The sequence below is a fragment of the Rhincodon typus genome, chromosome 1 (assembly GCF_021869965.1).
Source record: "Rhincodon typus isolate 14 chromosome 1, sRhiTyp1.1, whole genome shotgun sequence".
Classification (NCBI taxonomy): Eukaryota; Metazoa; Chordata; class Chondrichthyes; order Orectolobiformes; family Rhincodontidae; genus Rhincodon; species Rhincodon typus.
In genome coordinates, this window is record NC_063332.1 from 39,211,438 (window position 1) to 39,232,741 (window position 21,304).

The 21,304-nt window shown below is 44.9% G+C and overlaps 1 protein-coding gene across 9 annotated transcripts; it reads left to right on the top strand.

Moving 5' to 3' along the window:
• Positions 1-9,099: 9,099 nt before the first annotated feature.
• Positions 9,100-17,137, top strand: tmem267 (transmembrane protein 267). 9 transcript variants are annotated; one of them, XM_048603842.1, is made up of 4 exons: positions 9,100-9,114; positions 10,421-10,540; positions 13,363-13,753; positions 15,728-17,137. In XM_048603842.1, exons 3-4 carry the CDS (start codon positions 13,412-13,414, stop codon positions 16,061-16,063), a joined length of 678 nt encoding a protein of 225 aa, XP_048459799.1. In that variant the 5' UTR covers positions 9,100-9,114; positions 10,421-10,540; positions 13,363-13,411; the 3' UTR covers positions 16,064-17,137. The 9 variants fall into 9 exon arrangements, with proteins under 9 accessions (XP_048459799.1, XP_048459775.1, XP_048459807.1 ...); XM_048603818.1 differs by lacking the exon at positions 9,100-9,114 and adding an exon at positions 9,385-9,435; XM_048603836.1 differs by lacking the exon at positions 9,100-9,114 and adding an exon at positions 9,434-9,467.
• Positions 17,138-21,304: the final 4,167 nt, after the last annotated feature.

The window sequence follows — 21,304 nt, forward strand, 5'->3', positions numbered from 1 at the left end:
CCACTGTCCACCCTATCTAATCCTCTGATCATCTTGTATGTCTCTATTAAGTCACCTCTTAACCTTCTTCTCTCTAACGAAAACAGCCTCAAGTCCCTCAGCCTTTCCTTATAAGACCTTCCCTCCATACCGGGCAACATCCTGGTAAATCTCCTCTGCACCCTTTCCAATGCTTCCACATCCTTCCTATAATGCGGTGACCAGAACTGTACGCAATACTCCAAGTGCGGCCGCACCAGAGTTTTGTACAGCTGCAACATGACCTCATGGCTCCGAAACTCAATCCCTCTACCAATAAAACCTAACACACCGTACACCTTCTTAACAACACTATCAACCTGGGTGGCAACTTTCAGTGATCTATGCACATGGACACCGAGATCTCTCTGCTCATCCACACTACCAAGAATCTTACCATTAGCCCAGTACTCTGTATTCCTGTTACTCCTTCCAAAGTGAATCACCTCACACTTTTCCGCATTAAACTCCATTTGCCACCTCTCAGCCCAGCTCTGCAGCTTATCTATGTCCCTCTGTAACCTGCAACATCCTTCCGCACTATCCACAACTCCACCGACTTTGGTGTCATCTGCAAATTTACTAACCCATCCTTCTACGCCCTCATCCAGGTCATTTATAAAAATGACAAACAGCATTGGCCCCAAAACAGATCCTTGAGGTACACCACTAGTAACTGAACTCCAGCATGAACATTTCCCATCAACCACCACCCTCTGTCTTCTTACAGCTAGCCAATTTCTGATCCAAACCGCTAAATCACCCTCAATCCCATGCCTCCATATTTTCTGCAATAGCCTACCATGGGGAACCTTATCAAACGCTTTACTGAAATCCATATACACCACATCAACCGCTTTACCCTCATCCACCTGTTTGGTCACCTTCTCAAAGAACTCAATAATGTTTGTGAGGCACGACCTACTCTTCAAAAAGCCTGGCAATTTGAGTGCTCATCCAGATGCTTCTTAAATGATATGCCTCTACCTCCCTCTCAAGCAGTATGTTCCACATTTCTATCACCCTCTGGGTGAATTTATTTTCTGTCAGATATCCTCTAAACCATTGCTCCTCACCTTAAACTTCATGCCCTCTGGTCTTAGACATACCTGCCAAGGGAAAGGATCCTCATGATCTACACTGTCTGTGCCTCTCATAATTTTCTATACTTCATTCAGATCCTCTCTCAGCCTCCTCTGCTCCAAAGAAGACAAACCCAACCAATCCAGTCTCTCGTCATAACTGTGACTTTTCATCCCAGGCAACACCTTCTGCGTCCTTTTCAGTGCAGTCCTCTTAGTTCTATTTCTTGTTTTTTTTTCTGTTCTTGTAATGTGCATATGTTACACTGTGTTGAGATAAGAGAGACTTGAATGACATTTCAAAACTTTGTTATATTATGTACTTAGATCAAACAAAAATCCATCACAGTAGTTCTGTTAATACAGGAATAGCACTTTTTTTCTTCTTATGTGGGATGTGGGCATTGGTGACTGGGCCATTATTTATTGACTTAGTCTATTTGGTCTAAACCCAAATGCTGTTAACAACGGAATTTCAGAAATCTAGAACATAGGAACATGAGTAAGGTCCTTTGACCTTGTGCAATTATCAGTGAACATCTCCACTTCTGACCTGATGTTAGAAGGAAGGCCATTGATGAAACAGCTAAATGCAGTTGGGCCTTCACTACCTTCAGGAATCCCTGCAGAGATGTCCTGGAGCTGAGATGACTGACCTCCATCTTCCCTTGTGCCAGGTATGACTCCAACCAGGGACAGTTTTCCCCTGATTCTCATTAATCTAAGACGTTTTGATGCCACAATGGTAAATGCAGTCTTTATGATAAGGGGCAGTCACTTTCATCACACCTCTATAATTCAACTCTTTTGTCCATGATTGTACCAAGGCTGTACTAAGGTCAGGAACTGAATGGTACTATCACGATCCAAATTGAGTGTTAATAAGCATATCATTTTGAAGCACATGCTGCTTGATAGATCTGCTGATGACTCCTCCTATTACTTACTTGATTGAGAGTAGAGTGATGGGGTAGTAATTGGCAAGATTGGATTTTTTTCTGCATAGGACATAACCGGGCAATTTTTCACATTGTCAGGCAAATTATCAGTGTTACAGCCATACTGGAACCCTTGACAAGTTCTGGAGCACAAGTCTTCAGTACTGTTCAAAAAGTGGTAGATGCAGGTACAATTACAACATTTAAAAGACATTTTGACAAGTACATGAATTGGAAAGGTTTGGAGGGAGCAGGCAGGTGTGACAAGTTCAGTTTGGAATATATTAGGTATGGACTGGTGGGACTGAAGGATCTGTTTCCATGTTGTATGACTCTATAACTACAGATGCTGGAAATCAGAAACAAAAACAGAAATTGATGGAAAAACTCAGCAGGTATGGCAGCATCTATGGAGAGAAAACAGAGTTAACATTACCAGTCCAGTGATCCTTCTTCAGAACTGAGGTTTTCCAGCAACTTCTGCTTTTCTTTCTTTAGTACTGTTGCTGGACTTGTCTTAGGACTGATGGCCTTTACAGTATCCACTTTTTTCAACTTTTTTTTTAATAACAAGCATATGTGAAGATGCCTCTGAAGGGCGTCAACATAGATCATCCACTCAACACTTGTTGCAAATGCTTCAGCCTATTGCACTGATGTGCTGGACTCCACATCATTGAGGAATGGGGATATTTGTAGAGCTTCCTCTTCCAGTGAGTTGTTTAATTGTCCACCACCATTTGTGATTGTGTGTCACAGGACTGCAGGGCTTAGATATGATGGGACTTGCTACCTCTGCTGTTTATAATGCAGTTGTCCTGATTTGTAGGTTGATACCTAACTTTAAGGTATGTTTTGTGTTGCTGTTACCTTATGATGAGGGAAAGGTCATTGATGAAGTAGCTAAAGCTGGTTGGGTCTAGGAACCACCATGAACAATTGCTGCAGAGATGTCTTGGAGTTGAGAATGACTGACTTCTGACAACCACAATCATCTTTCTTTTTTAAAAAAATCAAGAACAATACTTTAAAAGGGAGGAAGAAGAGAGCAGGAGTTTTAGCAGAGACCATGTGGGAAGTCAGAACGGCTGTATAGTTCATCAAAAAACTTAACAGTGAATTTTCACAGTTGACTGCCTGTGAAAGTACAAGTATCTTTGAAAATTGAAGTCAATGAATGTGGAGATGGAAAAGCACAGCTGTTCAGACCACAGGAAAGTCAATGTTTTGGGCTGAAACCCTTCATCAGGACATCTGGAAATCGGAGTTCAGTACAAGAAAAACTGTGAAATTTCACAGCCGACCTTGCAGAGACCTTTATTATTAGAACTACTCACAGCTGGGAGTGTCAGAATTTCATTGATCAGCTAAGTGTTTGTTTTTAAGACTTAAGAGCTATGTCTCTTGATTATATTTAAATTATAAAACATAGGTATTAAGTTATCCTAGAGCAGTATTTTTACAGCCTTAAGACTGTGCTATTTGCTGGCACTGTAGATTAAGGTGCAGAGATGGCCTTTAGTAGAGTCACGTGCCCTCCCTGTTAGATGTGGGAGATTGGGGAGAATTTCAGTGTTCCTGAGGAGTATGTCTGCAGGAGGTGTTTGGTTATGAATCCTATCTGATCACATGGATCGGTTGTTGGATAGGCAGTTAAAGATAATTTCGAATTTATAGGAACCAGGGAGGTTGATGAATGGCAGTTTCAGGAAGTTGGGAAAACCACTGAGGAGCTGGTGTAGGAGACAGGGATTCACATTTTTGGATCATTGGAATCTCTTCAATAGGGTAGAAGTGACCTGTATTAGAAGGGCGGTTTGCACCTGAATTGGAAGGGGACCAATATCCTGACAGGAAGATTTGCTGGAGATACTCAGGAGCCTTTAAATTATTGGGGGGTGGTGGGGGGGTGGGGTGCGGTGGTGGTGGGGTACGTTATGGGACCCAAAGAGAGAGTGAGAAAAGAGGTAAGTCTGAGGCTGGTACAGCTGAGAAGAGGAGCAAGTCAAATAATCAAGACAGAGAATGAGGTAAGACTGATAAATTAAACTGTGTTTATTTCAATGCAGGAGGCGTGACAGGTTAGACAGATGAACTCAGGGCATTGTTGCAAACATTGCACTGGATATCTCAGTATTACTGAAATGTAGCTCAGAGAAGGGCAGGGCTAGCAGCTTAATGTTGCAGGGTATAGATGCTACAGGAAGGTTAGAAAAGGGGGCAAGAGGGGAGGGGGAGTCGTGCTTTTGGTTAGGGATAACGTTACGGCTGTACTTAGGGAGGGTATTCCTGGGAGTATGTCCAGTGAAGTTATTTAGGTGGAACTGAGAAATAGGAAAGGGATGATCACTTTATTGGGATTCTACTACAGACGTCCCAGTAGTCAGCCAGAAATTGAGAAGCAAATTTGTAAGGAGATCTCGGGTATCTGTAAGATGATGGCATTGTAATGGTAGGGCATCTTAACTTTCCAAACATACACCAGGACTACCATAGTGTTAACAGCTTGAATGGAGAAGAATTTAAGTGTGTACAACAAAATAATTTTAATCAGTATGGATGAACCTACCGGAGATGGAGGAAAGCTTGACCTTCTCTTGGGAAATAAGGCAGGGCAAGTGACTGAGGTGTCTGTGGGGGAGCACTTTGGGGCCAGTGATCGAAATTCGATTAGTTTTAAAATGGTTATGGAAGAACATAGACCTGATTTAAAGTTCTAAATTGAAGTAATGCCAATTTTTAAAGTATTAGGCAAGATTGGGAGAGACTATTCACAGGGAGGCCTTCAACAATGAGTTAACGAGATTCCAGAGACAGTGTGTTCCTGTTACTGTGAAGGGCAAGGCTGGTAGGTGTAGGGAATACTGGATGACTAGAGAATTTGAGGCTCTGGTCAAGAAAAAGGAGGTGGCATATGGCAGGTGTAGACAGCTGGAATCGAGTGAATCCCTTGAAGTATAAAGGCAGTAGAAGTATATTCAAGAGGGAAACCAGGAAACCAAAAAGCGGATAGGAGATAGCTTTGGCAAATAGGGTTAAGGAGAATTCAAAGAGATTCCACAAATACATTAGGGGTAAAAAAAACAGTAGCTAGGGAGAGAATTGGCCCCTGACAGATCAATAAGGCCATCTATTTGTGGAACCACATGAAATGGGTGAGATACTAAACGAGTATTTTGCATCAGTATTTACTGCAGCGAAGGATATAGAAGCTAGAGAACCTGGAGAAATATCTTGAAAAGTGTATACAATGCAGAGGAGGTGGTGTTGTATGTCTTAAAACGCATAAATGTAAATAAATACCCGGAACCTGATCAGGTGTATCCCAGACCTTTGTGGGAAGCTAGGGAAATGATTCCTGGGCACCTTGCTGAGATATTTGTATAATCAATAGCCACGGGTGAGGTGCCAGAAGACTGGAGGGTGGCTAATGTGGTGCCATTATTGAAGAAAGACGGTAAGGAAAAGCCAGGGAACTATTGACCGGCAAGCCTGGCGTCAGTGGTGGGTAAGTTGTTGGAGGGGATTCTGAGGGACAGAATTTAGATTGATTTGATTTTATTGTCATATGTATTTTATCGTATTCTTACTGTAAAATACAGAAAAAAGCTTTCATTTGTTGCCATAAAATGGCACCATTTTGAATAGTTTAAGAATAAGGGGAAAATAAAGGAAAATAAAAAGATATAGCCTGAAGAGAGTCTATCAGTCCCGAGCCAGCTCATCACCGTCAACGATGCCTGCACTGCCATCCTTCCACCACTGCTTCACTGCCGTCCATACTGGACCCAACCAACATCAACGTTGCCAATCCTCAGGCATCATCTTTGCTGTTGGGCTAATGCTCCTCCGTCACTGCCGCCTGTGCAGGATAAACCAACGCCAGAGTCGTGGCTCTCACTGCTGGGTCCCCTCATCATGTTGCCACGATGCTCTTCTGCCATCACTTCACCGCTGCCAGCGCCAGACCCAACAAACGATAAAGTCGCTGATTCTTGGCCACCATCTTTTGCCACTGGGCCTACCTCGCCTCTGCCAATGTAGTAGCCACCAATTCTAGGTCCAGACAAGTAAGTAGGGGCTCACTCTCCTCCGCACTGGGTCCACTCGAGGTCACGATTTACATGTATTTAGAAAGGCAAGGACCGATTAGGGATAGTCAGCATGGCATCGTGCATGGGAAATCATATCTTACTAACTTGATTGAGATTTTCGAAGAAGTGACAAGGAAGATTGAAGGCAGAGGGGACAACGTTGTCTATGTGAACTTCAGCAAGGCATTTGATAAGGTTCTGTGAGGTCAAATGGTCAGCAAGAATAGTTCACATGAAATCCAGCGAGAGTCCAGCCATTTGCTAACAAAATTGGCTTGAAGCTAGGAGACAGAGGGTGTTGGTGGAGGGTTTTTTTTCCCAGCTTGGAGGTCTGTGATGAGTGGTGTGCCGCAGGGATTGTTGCTGGGTTCATTGCTTTTTGTCATTTATATAAATGGTTTGGATGTGAATATAGGAGGAATGATTAGTACATTTGCACATAACACCAACATTGGTGGTGTAGTGGACAGTGAATGAGGTTACGAGGGACCCTGATCTGATTGGCCGATGGGGCGAGCAGTGCAGATAAATGTGAGGTGTTTCATTGATAAAGCAAATCAGGGCAGGACTTATACACTTATTGGTAAGGTTCTGGGGAGTTTTGTTGAACAAAGAGACGTTGGGGTACAGGATCATAGTTCCTTGAAGGTGGAGTCACAGGTAGACAGGGTAGTGAAGAAGGCATTTGATACCCATGTTTTTATTAGTCAATGCATTGAGTAAAGGAATTGGGATGACATGTTGCAGCTGTGCAGGACATTGGTTAGGCCACTTTTGGAATATTGTACTTAGTTCTGGTCTCCATGCTATAGAAAAGATATTTTAAACTTGAAAGGCTGCAGAAAAGATATACAAGGATGTTGTCAGGGTTGGATTGTTTGGGCTAGAGGGAAAGGCTGAATAGATTGGGGCTATTTTCCCTGGAGTGTCAGATGCTGAGGGGTGACCTTAAAGAAATTTATAAAATCATGAGGGGTATGGATAGGGTGAATAGTCAAGGTCTTTTCCCCAGGGTAAGGGAGTCCAAAACTAGAAGGCATAGGTTTAAGGTGAGATGGGAAAGATATAAAAGAGACCTAAGGGGCAACTTTTTCACGCAGAGGGTGGTGCGTATATGGAATGAGCTGCCAGAGGAAGTGGTGGAGGATGGTACAATTACAACATTTAAAAGGCGTCTGAATGGTTACATGAATAGGAAAGGTTTAGAGGAAAATGGGCCAAATGTTGGCGGAGGGGGCTAAAATAACTTGGCAGTTACACTGACACCATCCCTCACCACTTCCTCCATCAATGACTGCATTGGTGCTGCCTTATGCTCCCATGAGGAGCTTGAACAGTTCATCTATTTCACCAACACCTTTCACCCTGACCTCAAATTCACCTGGACCATCTCCGACACCTCCCTCCCCTTCCTGGACCTCTCTGCCTCCATCTCCGTCACTCAGCACTGACATCTATTTCAAACCCACTGACTCCCTTAAATACCTTGACTACACATCCTCTCACCCACCCTCTTGCAAAAATGCAATCCCATACTCCCAATACGTCCACCTCCACCGCGTCTGCTCCCAGCATGAAGTGTTCCACTCCCGGACATCCTAGATATTCTTCTACTTCAAGGACCGTAACTTCCCCACTCCTGTGATTCATAATGCCCTCAACCACATCTCCTGCACTTCTGCTTTCAAAGACCCTCCCCCCACAACAAAAATAGAGTCCCTGGTCCTCATCATACTACCTCACCAACCTCTGAATCCAACACCTTATCCTCCACCACCTGCAATCAGACCCCACCCCAAAGAGATATTCCCCTCCCCACCCCGACTGCTTTCCATAGGGACTGCTCTCTCCGCAACTCCCTCGTCCACTCCACACTCCCCACCAACCCCATCACACCCGGCACCTTTCCCTGCAACTGCACCTCCCCTCTGACCTCTGTCTAAGGCCCCAGTAATCATTCCATATCCACCAGAGCTTCACCTGTATGTCCTCCAACCTGGTCTACTGAATCCGTTGCTCCTGATGTGGTCTCCTCTACATTAAAGAAACCAAGCACAGACTCCGTGACCGATTCGCAGAGCATCTGTGCTCTCTACGCTCCAGTCGACACCACCTTCTGGTTACCAGCCATTTCAAGCCCTCTTCCCACTCCCTCGGCAATATGTCCATCGTGGGCCTCCTCCAATATCACAATGCGGCCACACAAAAATTGGAGGAATAACACCTTACATTCCGCCTCGGGAGCTTACAGCCCAATGGCCTCAACACAGAATTCACTAGCTTTAAAAACTCCCCACCCATGGTCTTATCCCATGTTCAGCCCTCCCTCTCATCCCTGCCCCCTTGACCTGACACAACCTGTCCATCATCTTTCTCACCTATCTCTACAACCCCCTACCTCCATCCACCTACCTTCGCCCAGCCCCACACCCTCTGCTTCTATTTCTGAGCTCCTTTTCCCCTCCCCAGTCCTGATCAGAAATGTCGACTTTGCTGTTCTTCTGATGCTGCCTGACTTGCTGTGTTCCTCAGGCTCCACACTGTATTGACTCTAACTTAGGACATCTCGTCGTCATGGACGATCTGCAGCGAAGGCTCTGTTTCTGTGCTGTTTAACTCAATGACTCTGAGGCGGTCTTCCTGTGTGTTAGGTTACGACTCCAAACAACTGATTTCAGTTTTGCTCCTGCTCTTCTAGGTCACGGACTGTAACTTTCAACACCTCTGGAATTTGGTTCTTTTGTCCCAAACAGGAGCAAACTGTTGCTGAGTAGGTGCTGTTTGCTCGCATTTGAGAAGACGCAGCATTTAACGTTAGTACGCACTGCTGGAGGTGATGATTATACATGTTCATGTTGAGTGAGAGCGACATAAGTGCCCTGCACCCTGGAACTGACAATGGACTAGGATTCATATTTACAGGCGGAGTGCAAACGCGCTGCTAGCAGGCCAGCCCTGATGAAGACAGCTGATTATCAAAATGTAACGATGCGAATGCCCTGACACACATTGGATGGGTTTTATGGATGATTGACGGTCACGTTGCAGCCGTCGCTGGGAGGGGGCGGTCCAACATCCGCTGATTGGTCCAATAGCACGTCGATCAAGGAGGGGGTGGGATGTATTCTAGCCAATCAACGGTGGGACTGGACGGGGCGGGGCACATTCAGTGTGATAGACGGCAATGGCAGCCGGTCAGGTGGCTGGAGCGTTCTCCAATCAGCGTGGGGATGGGCGGGGCGGATAGTGGCGGTTGGAGCCGGTTAGAGCGGGGGGCGGAGCGGCGGGCTGCACGGAGCCGGGGTGAGCGGGGAGCGGCGGGATGCACGGGGCCGGTTAGAGCGGGGAGCGGAGCGGCGGGTTGCACGGGGCCGGTTAGAGCGGGGAGCGGAGCGGAACGGCGGGATGCACGGGGCCGGTTAGAGCGGGGAGCGGAGCGGCGGGTTACACGGGGCCGGTTAGGAAAGCGAGTGGAGCCCTACGGTTAGCTGGGGCCTGGGAAAGACCCTGCAAAACCCGCCATCAGTGATGGCTTAACCGTCATCTACTGTTCCGGTTCTCTGATGGATGAAGAGATGTGAGTGCTGCTGAGGTGTCAACACTCTGTTACGGTGATAAGACACAGAGGCTCATCGCTCCTGATTGAACGGTGCCCCGATTCCGAGCAGCTGGGGGAGTCGGTGTGGATCTGGTTCCTCCTTGTCACTGTTCAGATATTTAACATACGGTTCAATCTGGGGAAAACAGAGGCCCCCAGCAAATTTTTTAAAATGTATACTTCCAATGGACCAATGATGAAATTAGAGGCGAGTTCGTTTTCTGCGCAAGACGGTTTATAATTTTTAATTTAATTTTTCTTTATTTATTCATGGGAGATGGGCGTCGCTGGGTGTTGTCTATCCTTAGTTTTCCCCTGGAGGTGGTGGTGGTGATGAACTGCCCCCCTTGAGCTGCTGCAGTCGATGCGGTGTACGTAGATCCACAAAGCTGTTCGGGAATGCAGTTTTAGGATTTTGACACAGCAACGCTGAAGGAATGGCGACATTTCTCCTTGTGTAGGTGGTGAGTGGCTTGGAAGGTGAACTTGCCAATAAGTGGTGTACCCGTGTATCTGCTGGTAGCGGTCGTGGGCTTGGAAAGTGCTGTCCGTGGAGCATTGGTGAATTTCTGCAGTGTATCTTGTAGATGGCACACACTGCCGCTACAGAGCATTGGTGATGAAGGGAGTGGATGTTTGTGAATGTAATAAGAGGATTTGAGTTACACGAGTAACGATGTCTTGCTGCAGTTATACAGGGCCTTGGTCCGAGGAAGGACACTCTTACTATTGACGGAGTCCAGCAAAAGTTCACCAGACTGTTTCCCAGGATGGCAGGACTGACGTATGAGAAAAAACTGGATTGACTGGGTTCGTACTCTCAGGAATTTAGAAGAATGAGGGGATCGCATAGAAACATATAGGATCCTGATGGGAGTGGACAGTCCACTCCCATCAGAATCCTATGTGTGGGAAGAATGTTACTGATGTTGGGGGAGTCCAGAACCACGGGTCACAGCCCAAGAATAAGGGGTGAGCGATTCAGGATGAAAATGAGGAAGAATTTGTTCACTGAGTTGTGAACCTGTGCAGTGCTCTCTCACAGAAGGCTGTTGGTGCCAATTCATTAGCTATATTCAAGAGGGAGCTGGATGTGGTCCTTATGGCTAAAGGAGTCCAGGGATATGGGGAGAAAGCAAGAATGAGATATTAAGATTACATGATCATTCTGAATGGTGGAGTAGGCTCAAAGAGCCAAATGGCCTACTCCTGCACCTATTTTCCATGTTTCTATGTAACACCAATCAATTATTGCCTCTCAGTGCCAGGGAGGGGGAGGCAACAGCCTAATAGTATTATTGTTGGACTGTTAATTCAGAGACCCAGATAACGTTCTGGAGACTGGGGTTCAAATCTTGCCATGGCGGCTGGTGGAATTTGAATTCAATAAATATCTGGAATTAAGAATCTAATGATGATGCTGAACTGATTGTCATAAAAATCCACCTGGTTCACTAATGTCCTTTAGGGAAGGAAACTGCCATCCTTACCTGGTCTGGCCTACCTGTGACTCCAGACCCACAGCAACGTGGTTGACTCTTAACTGCTCTCTGGGCAATTCGGGATGGGCAATAAGTGCTGCCTAGCCAGCGACGCCCTCATCCCGTGAATGAATAAAAGACCTAATTTCAATTCCACCCTCGGGCGGCTATCTCTGTTGAGTTTCTCACACTCCCCATGTCTGCATGGGTTTCCTCCAGGTGCTTCGGTTTCCTCCCACAGTCCAAAGATTGGCAGGTTAGGTGGATTGACCATGGGAGGTGCAGGGTTCCAGGGATAGGTTAGGAGGGTGGTCTGGATGGATGCTGTTCAGAGGGTCGATGTGGACTCTGTGGGCCAAATGGCCTGCTTCCACGATTCTATGAGATGGGTTGCTTTATCCTAGATGTTATCAAGCATCTTGAGTGTTGGAGCTGCACTTATCCAACCAAATGTGGATTGTTCCATTCCATATCTGCCTGGTACCTTGTAGATAGGGAACAGGCTTCGGGGACTTGGGCAGTGTATTATTCGCAACAGGATTCCTGGTCTCTGACCTGCCATTATAGCCACAGTATTTATATGACTAGTCCAATTCAGTTTCTAGTCATCAGTAACCCCGAGGATGTTGATAGTGGGGAATTCCGTGATGTTAATGCCTTTAAATGCTAAGGGACGATAATTAGATTCTGTCTTGTTGGAAGTGGTCATTGCCTGGCATTTGTGTGGTGTAAATGTAACTTGCCACTTGTCAGCCCAAACCTTGATGTTGTCAGGTCTTGGATAACAAGGTGTAGAGCTGGATGAACACAGCAGCATCAGAGGAGCAGGAAGGCTGATGTTTCGGGTCTGAACCCTTCTTCAGAAATGGGGGAGGAGAAGGGGATTCTGAAATAAATATAGAGAGAGAGGAGGAGATGGATGGAAGATGGATAAAGGAGCAGATAGGTGGAGAGGAGATGGACAGGTCAAGGAGGTAGGGATGGAGCCAGTAAAAGTAAGTGTAAGTGGGGATTGGTCAGTCCAGCGAAGACGGACACGTCAAGGAGGCGGTGATGAGGCTGGTAGGTAGGGGGTGGGGGTTGAGGTGGGAGGACTGGATAGGTGGGAGAGAGGACGGACAGGTTAGGGAGGCGGGGACGAGCGGGGCTGGTTTTGGGATGCGTTCGGGGGTGGGGAGAACTTGAAGCTTGTGAAGGCCACATTGATACAGTTGGGCTGCAGGGTTCCCAAGCGAAATATGAGGTGCTATTCCTGCAACCTTCAGGTGGCATTGTTGTGGCACTGGAGGAGGCCCAGGATGGACATGTCGTCCAAGGAGTGGGAGTTGGGCAGGGAGGAGGGGTTTGAAGTTGAAATGGTTCGCGATTGGGAGGTGCACTCGTTTGTCGCGAACCAAGTGTACGTGTTCCACAAAGTGGTCTCCCAGCCTCCGCTTGGTTTCCCCGATGTAGAGGAAGCCACAGCAGATACAGTATACCACATTAGCAGATGTGCAGGTGAACACCTGCTTGATGTGGGAAGGTTTCCTTGGGGCCTGGGATGGGGGTGAGGGGGGAGGTGTAGGGGCAGGTGTAGCCCTTCCTGCGGTTGCAGGGAACAGTGCCCGGGGCTGGTGGGGAGTGTGGAGCGGACAAGGGAGTCCTGGAGAGAGTGGTCCCTCCGGAAGGCAGGTAAGGGTGGGGAGAGAAAAATGTCTTTGGTAGTGGGGTCAGATTGCAGCTGGTGGAAGTGCCGGAGGATGATGCGTTGGATCCAGAGGTTGGTGGGGTGGTAGGTGAGGACGAGGGGGATTCTGTTTTGGTTGTTATTGTGGGGAGGGAGTGTGAGGGATTAGTTGTGGAAAACGCGAGAGACGCAGTCAAGGGCGTTTTTGACCACTGTGGAGTGATCTGTGCAAATCAGGAGGCAAACATTTCCATGTATGAATCCTGAATTGATTGACTGACTAAATATTTGCACAAGTAATTTCCTTTCTCTTGAATTGTCGCTATGCATTTGCAGAAATGATCCTGTCAGGTTTGTGCACATTTCCAACACTTTCAGACATCGCTGTACCGATACCATGAAGCTGCTTTCCCTGCTGTTGTAACTTTGAAACTAACAGTAGCAAAATACGCTGTAGTAACAAATATATCTTTTTCTTGCTCCAGAATGAGGAATGCTGATGTAACATACCATGGATGATATTTGCATTGTACAATGTTCACGTCAAAACAGTCCACAATTACAATGGCAACGGAGACAGAAAATGCACGAGCTCTACTTAAAACATTCAGTACAGCATCGGTCATCTCGAGCATAGGCCTAGGAATTTTCTGCTTCATATCAGATCAGTGTTTACAATTTTCTTTAATACAGAACAATTACTGGCTTAGGGCTCTTTCAGACAATGCAGTACATGGTGTTATTGGACTGTGGTCTTGGGCCATTGTGGTTGGATTGAGAAAGAAGAGTGATTTTTATGAAGTGCTTCTTGCTGGATTTCTGTCTTCTGTCATTGATGTTGATCACTTTGTTGCAGCTGGATCCATGTCTCTCAAGGTAAGAATATACACATTTGACTCTTGTTACTTCTGCATTGGAAAGTATAGATTATTGCACAATTGCAGAAATTTTTAATTGGGGAAAGGTGTTCTAAGATTTTTATGTAAGATGAGTGTCATCATTTTAATCAGCAAAAGTAACACAGTGCCATAATATCATCTATGAACATTCCTCTAATTTATAAACTGAAAACAAAATTCATAGATTTTTAGGCCTTTGAGATTTTTCCATATATTTGTTAGTGAAAGAATGTTAATCAAGAAATACTTACGTTAAAAACAAGCTCTGTTTCTTAAGTGGCTTTTTCAGTCCCCCAGAAAATTACGCAAATGAGTAGCTGAACGTTTTCGACCAGACCTTCAGGGTAGTTTTTATTTGTTCTTGGGATGTGAATACCCTGTCAAGGCCAGGATTTGTTGCCCGTATCTAATTTGAGAATGTGGTGATGAACCATTGCAGTGTATGTGATGAAGGTACGCCCATCATACTCTTCGAAAAGGAGCTTTGGGATTTTTATCTAATAATCGTGAAGGAACAGCAACATAGTTCCAAAAAGGGTAGAGTGTGGCTTTGAGGGTAACTTGCAGGTGGTGGTGCTGCCATGCATCTCCCTTCTAGGTGGTAGAAGTTGGGGATTTTGGTGGATGTTGTCTAAGAAGCTTTGGTGAGTTACTGCAGTGTGTCTTCCTAATGGTATACACAACCACTACTTTCAATTGTGAAAGGTGAGAGTCTTTAAGGAGGCAGCTAGGGTGCTAATCACGCATGCTGCTTTGTCTTGTTTGATATTGAGATTTTGGAGAGCTTTTGGATCTGTACCACTGTCTGGCTATGTTGTACTTTGTCTATTTGAAATGAGAAAGTCACAATGGAAATTTTGTGGAGAGGAGAGGGGTGGAAATCCAATCATGTATCCAACTGCTTGTAAATCAAAAGATTATAAGGGGAGGCAGTGGCACCGTGGCATTGTCACTGGAATCCAGAACCGCAGGCTAATGTTTTGGTGGCATGGGTATGAATGCCATCATGGCAGATTGTGAAATTTAAATTCCAATAAAGTCTGAAATGAAGGCTAGCATAATGATGACCCTAACCACTGTTGATTGTTTTGAAAATTTACCTGTTCTATTATAAGGAAGGATGATCTACATGTGACTTTAGATCCGGGAATGTGATTGACTCTTAAACTACCCTTTGGGTAATTAGGGATGAACAATAAATGTTGGCTGGTTCAGGGACATCCACATCAGAGCTTTTTTTTCTGATGAAGGGTCTAGGCCCGAAACGTCAGCCTGTCTGCTCCTATGATGCTGCTTGGCCTGCTGTGTTCATCCAGCCCTGCACCTTGTTGTCTCACATCTCAAGAGCACTTGTTTTTAAGAGGTATGGAATGGTGGATAGCTAATTGTACAAATTTTGTTATTTGTTCTGCTCACCCTCTCTTCCAATGATCATAACACTGTTGGTTGATCATACAACAACCGGTCAGTTCTGGGAAAGAAAACTTGACATCTTCACCCACTGTGGCCTCGGTGTGACTCCAGTCTTACACCAACATACTTTAATCTTAACTGATTTCTGAAGTGGTCTAGCAAGCCTCATAGTTTTCTTAGTTGTATCAAGTTGTCAATTAAGGATTAACAATATTTAACACCCTTGCCAACAGGCCGACTTTCGAAGAACAAACAAAAAAATGATTTGTTACACCTAATTTGAGTTGTGCATTATATGTATTGTGCCTGATTTTGAAGATGTGTCAAAATTGAAATCAGTGTTTTTGAGTTTTATCTAAACAGTTTTTCAACATGACGAGGATTTATGAAGAATGAGATCTTGTAATTTTTCTAAAGTTTCCATTGATGAAACCTAGTGAGCTGCTTAAAAACAATTCACTTATTTTTAAAAACATAACATTTTCATGCTCGTATTTGGAAATGGAATACTGTGAATAACTGCATTTCTCTCTTCTAGGCTGCGTTGCATCTGCCACAAAGGCCTGCACTGCACTGTTCTACAGTGATAGCCGTAGTGGCTTTTTCAATGAAACTAGCTATGTGGTTATTTAGACTTAAAGATTCTTGGTGTTTTCTGCCATGGATGGTGACCATTTCTTGGGTTTCTCATCACGTCCGCGATGGTGTCCGACATGGACTTTGGTTCTGTCCCTTTGGAAATACAGCCCCTGTGCCATATTGGACCTACATAGCAATTACAGCTTCATTCCCTCACCTTTGCTCTGTTCTTATGTATGTGACAGGTACTAGAGAAACAATGTCCATGTCCCATGGAATTGCAATTGATGTATAACTGCCTATGTATATCGTGATTTCTTGTTTAAGCTTCCCACACTGAGCTGGATGTATTTTCATATACTAACTACTGACCAACACTTTTTTGTGAAACTACTTGTGTATCAGCAATATGCTGTGTATAATGTTTTAGGATATAGCTTTTTCTCTGATTAAACAGCTAGAGTTTTTTTAAATTTATATTTCCCCACAGTTTCTGTTGTAACGTGATCAATGGTTCACATAAAACTGTAGCTGTTTAAGTTAACTGCAGTGCAAACGTATTGTGATTGAAGGTTAGAATGAGATAAAGTTTTATTATTTATAATTAAAGATATTCACAGTTTGGTTGTGCTGGTTTTGAAGTGCGTTTGTTGAAAATGGGTGAAGAATTGTTATAGCATCAGCCATCAATGTGCCAAATAGGAAAATAAGTGTAGTAATTTATGTACAGTTGACCTCTTAACAGAATGAACATCTTTGCTTGTACATTGCTAAAAGGAGACAGGAAGTTAAAGCTTTTTGTCTCCTACTTATCAGGAGTAGGATGCAACAAACAGACTTGGGGAGAAAAGTGACACAATTATATACAGCATGAGAAGAGAATGTTGATCGATTGTGCCACAATTGGCACGGAGATGCAGCAAGAACGGTTAACCGTAAATCTTAATTCTTAGACTAGGCACTGTAGATTCTGATTGGTCTGGGTGTTTGGAGATGAAACAGAGATTGGCTGTCTCCCATGACCCCTTTTATGAAAGAGGAGCAATGTATGTACAAATTCCTTTTGCCTGCATTGGTCTCCAGTGTAACTAGCCTGTGTAAGCCTCAGAAAAGTATATCTCCCATTGATGTTCTCACTGCATCTCCATGCTGTGATGGCCTAACCCTTTTCTCATTTGTATTAAAATGGTGTATTTTTTTCCAAGTCTGTTTGTGTCCTAGTTCCAATGAACGTGGTGAATTTCTGACAAAAAGCTTCAATTTCTTGTTTCCTTTAAGCAATGTTTAAGTTCTGTACCGTCAAGCAATTACCTGTGTTTTATGGTTACTAAATTTGTTATAATTTCAAATTAAAATGAATTTAGACAAAGGGAATGTGTCTGAAAACACAAGTCTGTTCTAACAACTGAAACTGTTTTGAGCCGGCATTGATACTTCATAATCCTTATTGCACGTCATGTTGACACTTGAAAATCTACATCATTCCTAATATACTAAAATGAGGCAAGACACCATTTTGTTTAATGTTTGTCCCTAGTATCCACATTTAGGAAATTTTCAATAGCTTTGACACAGCAAGTACCTTTCTTAATTCAAATTGCAAGATGACTGACAATTGAAGCTTTGAGGAGGCAGAGACAATCGAGACATCAAGAGACCATTGAATTATTGTCAGAAAAGGAAATTTCATGGTTGTTGTGGGGTGAAGACAGAGGCGGTCGCTAGGTGAATCGTTCCTCCAGAGAGCTAGGATAGCCACAAAGGGGCTAAATAGCCTGCTTCTGTGGACTCTAACCATTCTATTATTTCTACAGTTGTTTGATTTTGCCAGGGTAGGCGATGGCCTAGTGGTATTATCACTAAACTATTAATCCAGAAACCCAGCTGATGTTCTGGGGACCTGGGTTCAAATGGCAGATGGTGGGATTTGAATTAAAAAAAAAAAAAAAAGTCTGGTATTAAGAGTCTACTGATCACCATAAAATCATTGGCAATTGTCAGAAAAACCTGTCTGGTTCACTAATGTCCTTCAGTGGAGGAAATCTGCCACCCTCACGTGGTCTTGCCTACATGTGACTCCAGACCCACAGCAATGTGGTTGACTCTCTCAGTTGCCCTTTGAAATTACCTAGCAAGCCACTCAGTTGTACCAGTCGCTAGAAAGTTTCCAAGAAATGAAACTGGATGGATCACCTGGCATCGACCTATGCACCAGAAAAGACAACTGCAGAAACAGGCCTGTCAACCCTGCAAAGTCCTCCTCATTAACATCTGGGGGTCAGTGCCAAAATTGGGAGAGCTGTCTCACAGTCGAGTTAAGCAACAGCCTGACATTGTCTGTAAGGTATGATTCTGTGAGTTGACTATGTCCCAGACACCACCACCACCATTCCTCGATATGTCCTGTCCCACCAGCAGGACAGACCCAGCAGAGGTGGCATCACAGTGGTATACAGTCGGCAGGGTGTTTTCTCTAGGAGTCCTCATCGTTGATTCCGGACTCCATGAAGTCTCATGGCTTCAGGTTAAACACGGGCAAGGAAATCTCCTGCTGATTACCACGTACCATCCTCCCTCATCTGATGAATCAGTACTCCTCAATGCTGAACAACACTTCGAGGAAGCACTGAGGATGGCAAGGGCATAAAATGTACTCTGGGTGGGGATTTCAATGTCCACCACCCAGAGTGGCTCAGCAGCGGTACCACTGATCAAGCTGGTCAGGTCCTAAAGGACATAACTGCTATACTGGGTTTGAGGCAGGTGGTGACCGAACCAACAAGAGAGAAAAATATACTTGACCTCATCCTTGCTAATCTGCCAGTTGCATCTGTCCATGACAGCATCAGTAAGAGTGACCACTGCACAGTCCCTGTGGAGATGAAGTCCCACCTTCACATTGAGAACAACTTCCATTGTATTGTGTGGTACTATCACAGTGCTAAATGGGACAGAATTTGCACAGATCTAGCAACCTAAGACTGGGCGTCCATAAGGCTCTGTGGGCCATCAACAGCAGCAGAATTGTACTCCAGCACAATCTGTAACCTCATGGCCTGGCATATCTTCCACTCAACCATTACCATCAAGCCAGCGGTTCAACGCTGGTTCAATGGAGAGTGCAGGAGGGCATGCCCGGAGCAGCACCAGGCATACCGGCAGATGAGGTATCAACCTGGTTAAACCACCAAACAGGACTACTTGCACGCCAAACAGCGAAAGCTGCAAGTGAGAGATCTAAATGATCCCACAACCAACGGATCAGATCTAAGCTCTGTAGTCCTGCCATATCTAGTCATGAATGGTGATGGACAATTAAACAACTCACTGGAGGAAGAGGCTCCACAAATATCCCCATCCTCAATGATGGAAGAGCCCAGCACATCCGTGCAAAAGATAAGGCTGGAGCATTCACAATAATCTTCAGCCAGAAGTGCGGAGTGGATGATCCATCATGGCCTCCTCCAGTGGTCCCCAACATTACAGATGCCAATTCGATTCACTTCACGTGATATTAAATGGTGGGAGACACTGATACTGCAAAGGCTACCAGCTCTGACAACATTCCAGCAGTAGTCCTGAAGACTTGCTCCAGAACTTGCCGCTCCCCTAGCCATGCTGTTCCAGTACAGTTACAACACTGGTATCTACCTGACAATGTGGAAAATTGCTCAAGTATGTCCTGTCCACAAAAAGCAGGACAAATCCAACCTGGCCAGTTACCACCCCATCAGTCTCCTCTCGATCAATAAAGTGATGGAGGGTGTCATCAACAGTGCTATCAAGCAGCACCTGCTCAGAAGTAACCTGCTCAGTGACGCCCAGTTTGGGTTCTGCCAGGGCCACTCAGCTCCTGATCTCATTACAGCCTTGGTTCAAACACAGACAAAAGAGCTGAATTCCAGAGGTGAGGTGAGAGTGACAGCCCTTGATATCAAGGCTGCATTCGACTGAGTGTGGCATCAAGGAGCCCTAGCAAAACTTGAATCAATGGGTATTAGAGGGCTAATTCCCTGGTGCTTAAAGTCATACTTGACACATTGGAAGGTGGTTGTAGTTATTGGCGGTCAATCATCTCAGCTTCAGGACATCTCTGCAGGAGTTCCTCAGGGTAGTGTCCTAGGCCCAACCATCTTCAGCTGCTTCATCAATGACCTTCCCTCCATCATAAGGTCAGAAGTAGGGATGTTTGCCAATGATTGCACAATGTTTAGCATCGTGGCTCCTCAGATGCTGAAGCAGAACATGTTCACATGCAACAAGATCTGGAAGTATCCAGGCTTGGGCTGACAACTGGCGAGTGACATTCGCGCCACAAATGCCAGGCTATGCCCATCACCAATAAGCGATAATCTAACCACCATCCTTTGACATTCAATGGTGTTACCATCACCGAATCCCCCCACTATCAATATCCTGGGTGTTATCATTGACCAGAAACTCAACTGGACTCACCACATTAATACAGTGGCTACAAGAGCAGGCCAGAAGTTAGGAATACTGCAGTGAATAACTTATCTCCTGACTCCTCAAAGCACATCTACCATCTCTAAGGCACAAGTCAGGAGTGCAATGGAATACTCCCCACTTGCCTGGATGAGGGCAGCCCCAACACTCAAGAAGCTTGACACCATCCAGGACAAAGCAGCCTGCTTGATTGTCACTCCATCCACAGGCATTCACTTCCTCCACCACTGACGCTCAGTAGCGGCAGTTATACCATCTACAAGATGCACTGCAGAAATTCACCAAAGATCCTCAGACAGCACCTTCCAAACTCACGACCACTTAATCCGGAGGGACAAGGGCATCGACGTATGGGAACACCACCACCTCCAAGTTCCCCTTCAAATCACTCACCATCCTGACGGAAATATATCGCCGTTCCGTCACTGTCGCTGGGTCAAAATCCTGGAATTCCCTCCCTACTATCATTGTGGGTCAACCCACAGCAGGAGGACTGCAGCAGTTCAAGAAGGCAGCTCACCACCACCTTCTCACGGGCAGCTAGGGATGGACAAGAAATGCTGGCCAGCCACGTCCCACAAGTGAAGAGCAAAAAACTGTTGACTCTGATAGCTGAGTGTTTTATAGTACTGGCTTTGTGAGAAGGTCATATGCATTGCATGTTGTAAAATTAGCATAAATCATTTAATTTGTAGGTCAGCATCAGAAAACAGTTGTAAAAGATGTAATTTGTTCATTTGTTTTTGGGATGTATATGTTGCTGCACATGCATCCTGTATACAAAAATCCTACTTCTTGTCACTTATTTTAAATGTTTTTGCATCAACTTTTACTATTAGAAGTCTTTATCATCAGAGTTACTAAAATCTACTTTGAGTCTGAATTAGGTCACAGTGATAGCAAATAGATTTGCAAGTCATAAAAATAGTCATGAATTACCAGATGAAGTGCAACATAAATACTTCACCTACAGGTGAATTGAGCTTTTCCAATCATATTTTTTTATCATGTCCTTTATTGAGAAGCCATACCAATATGACCGATGCATTGACCTTTTTTTTTTGGAGAT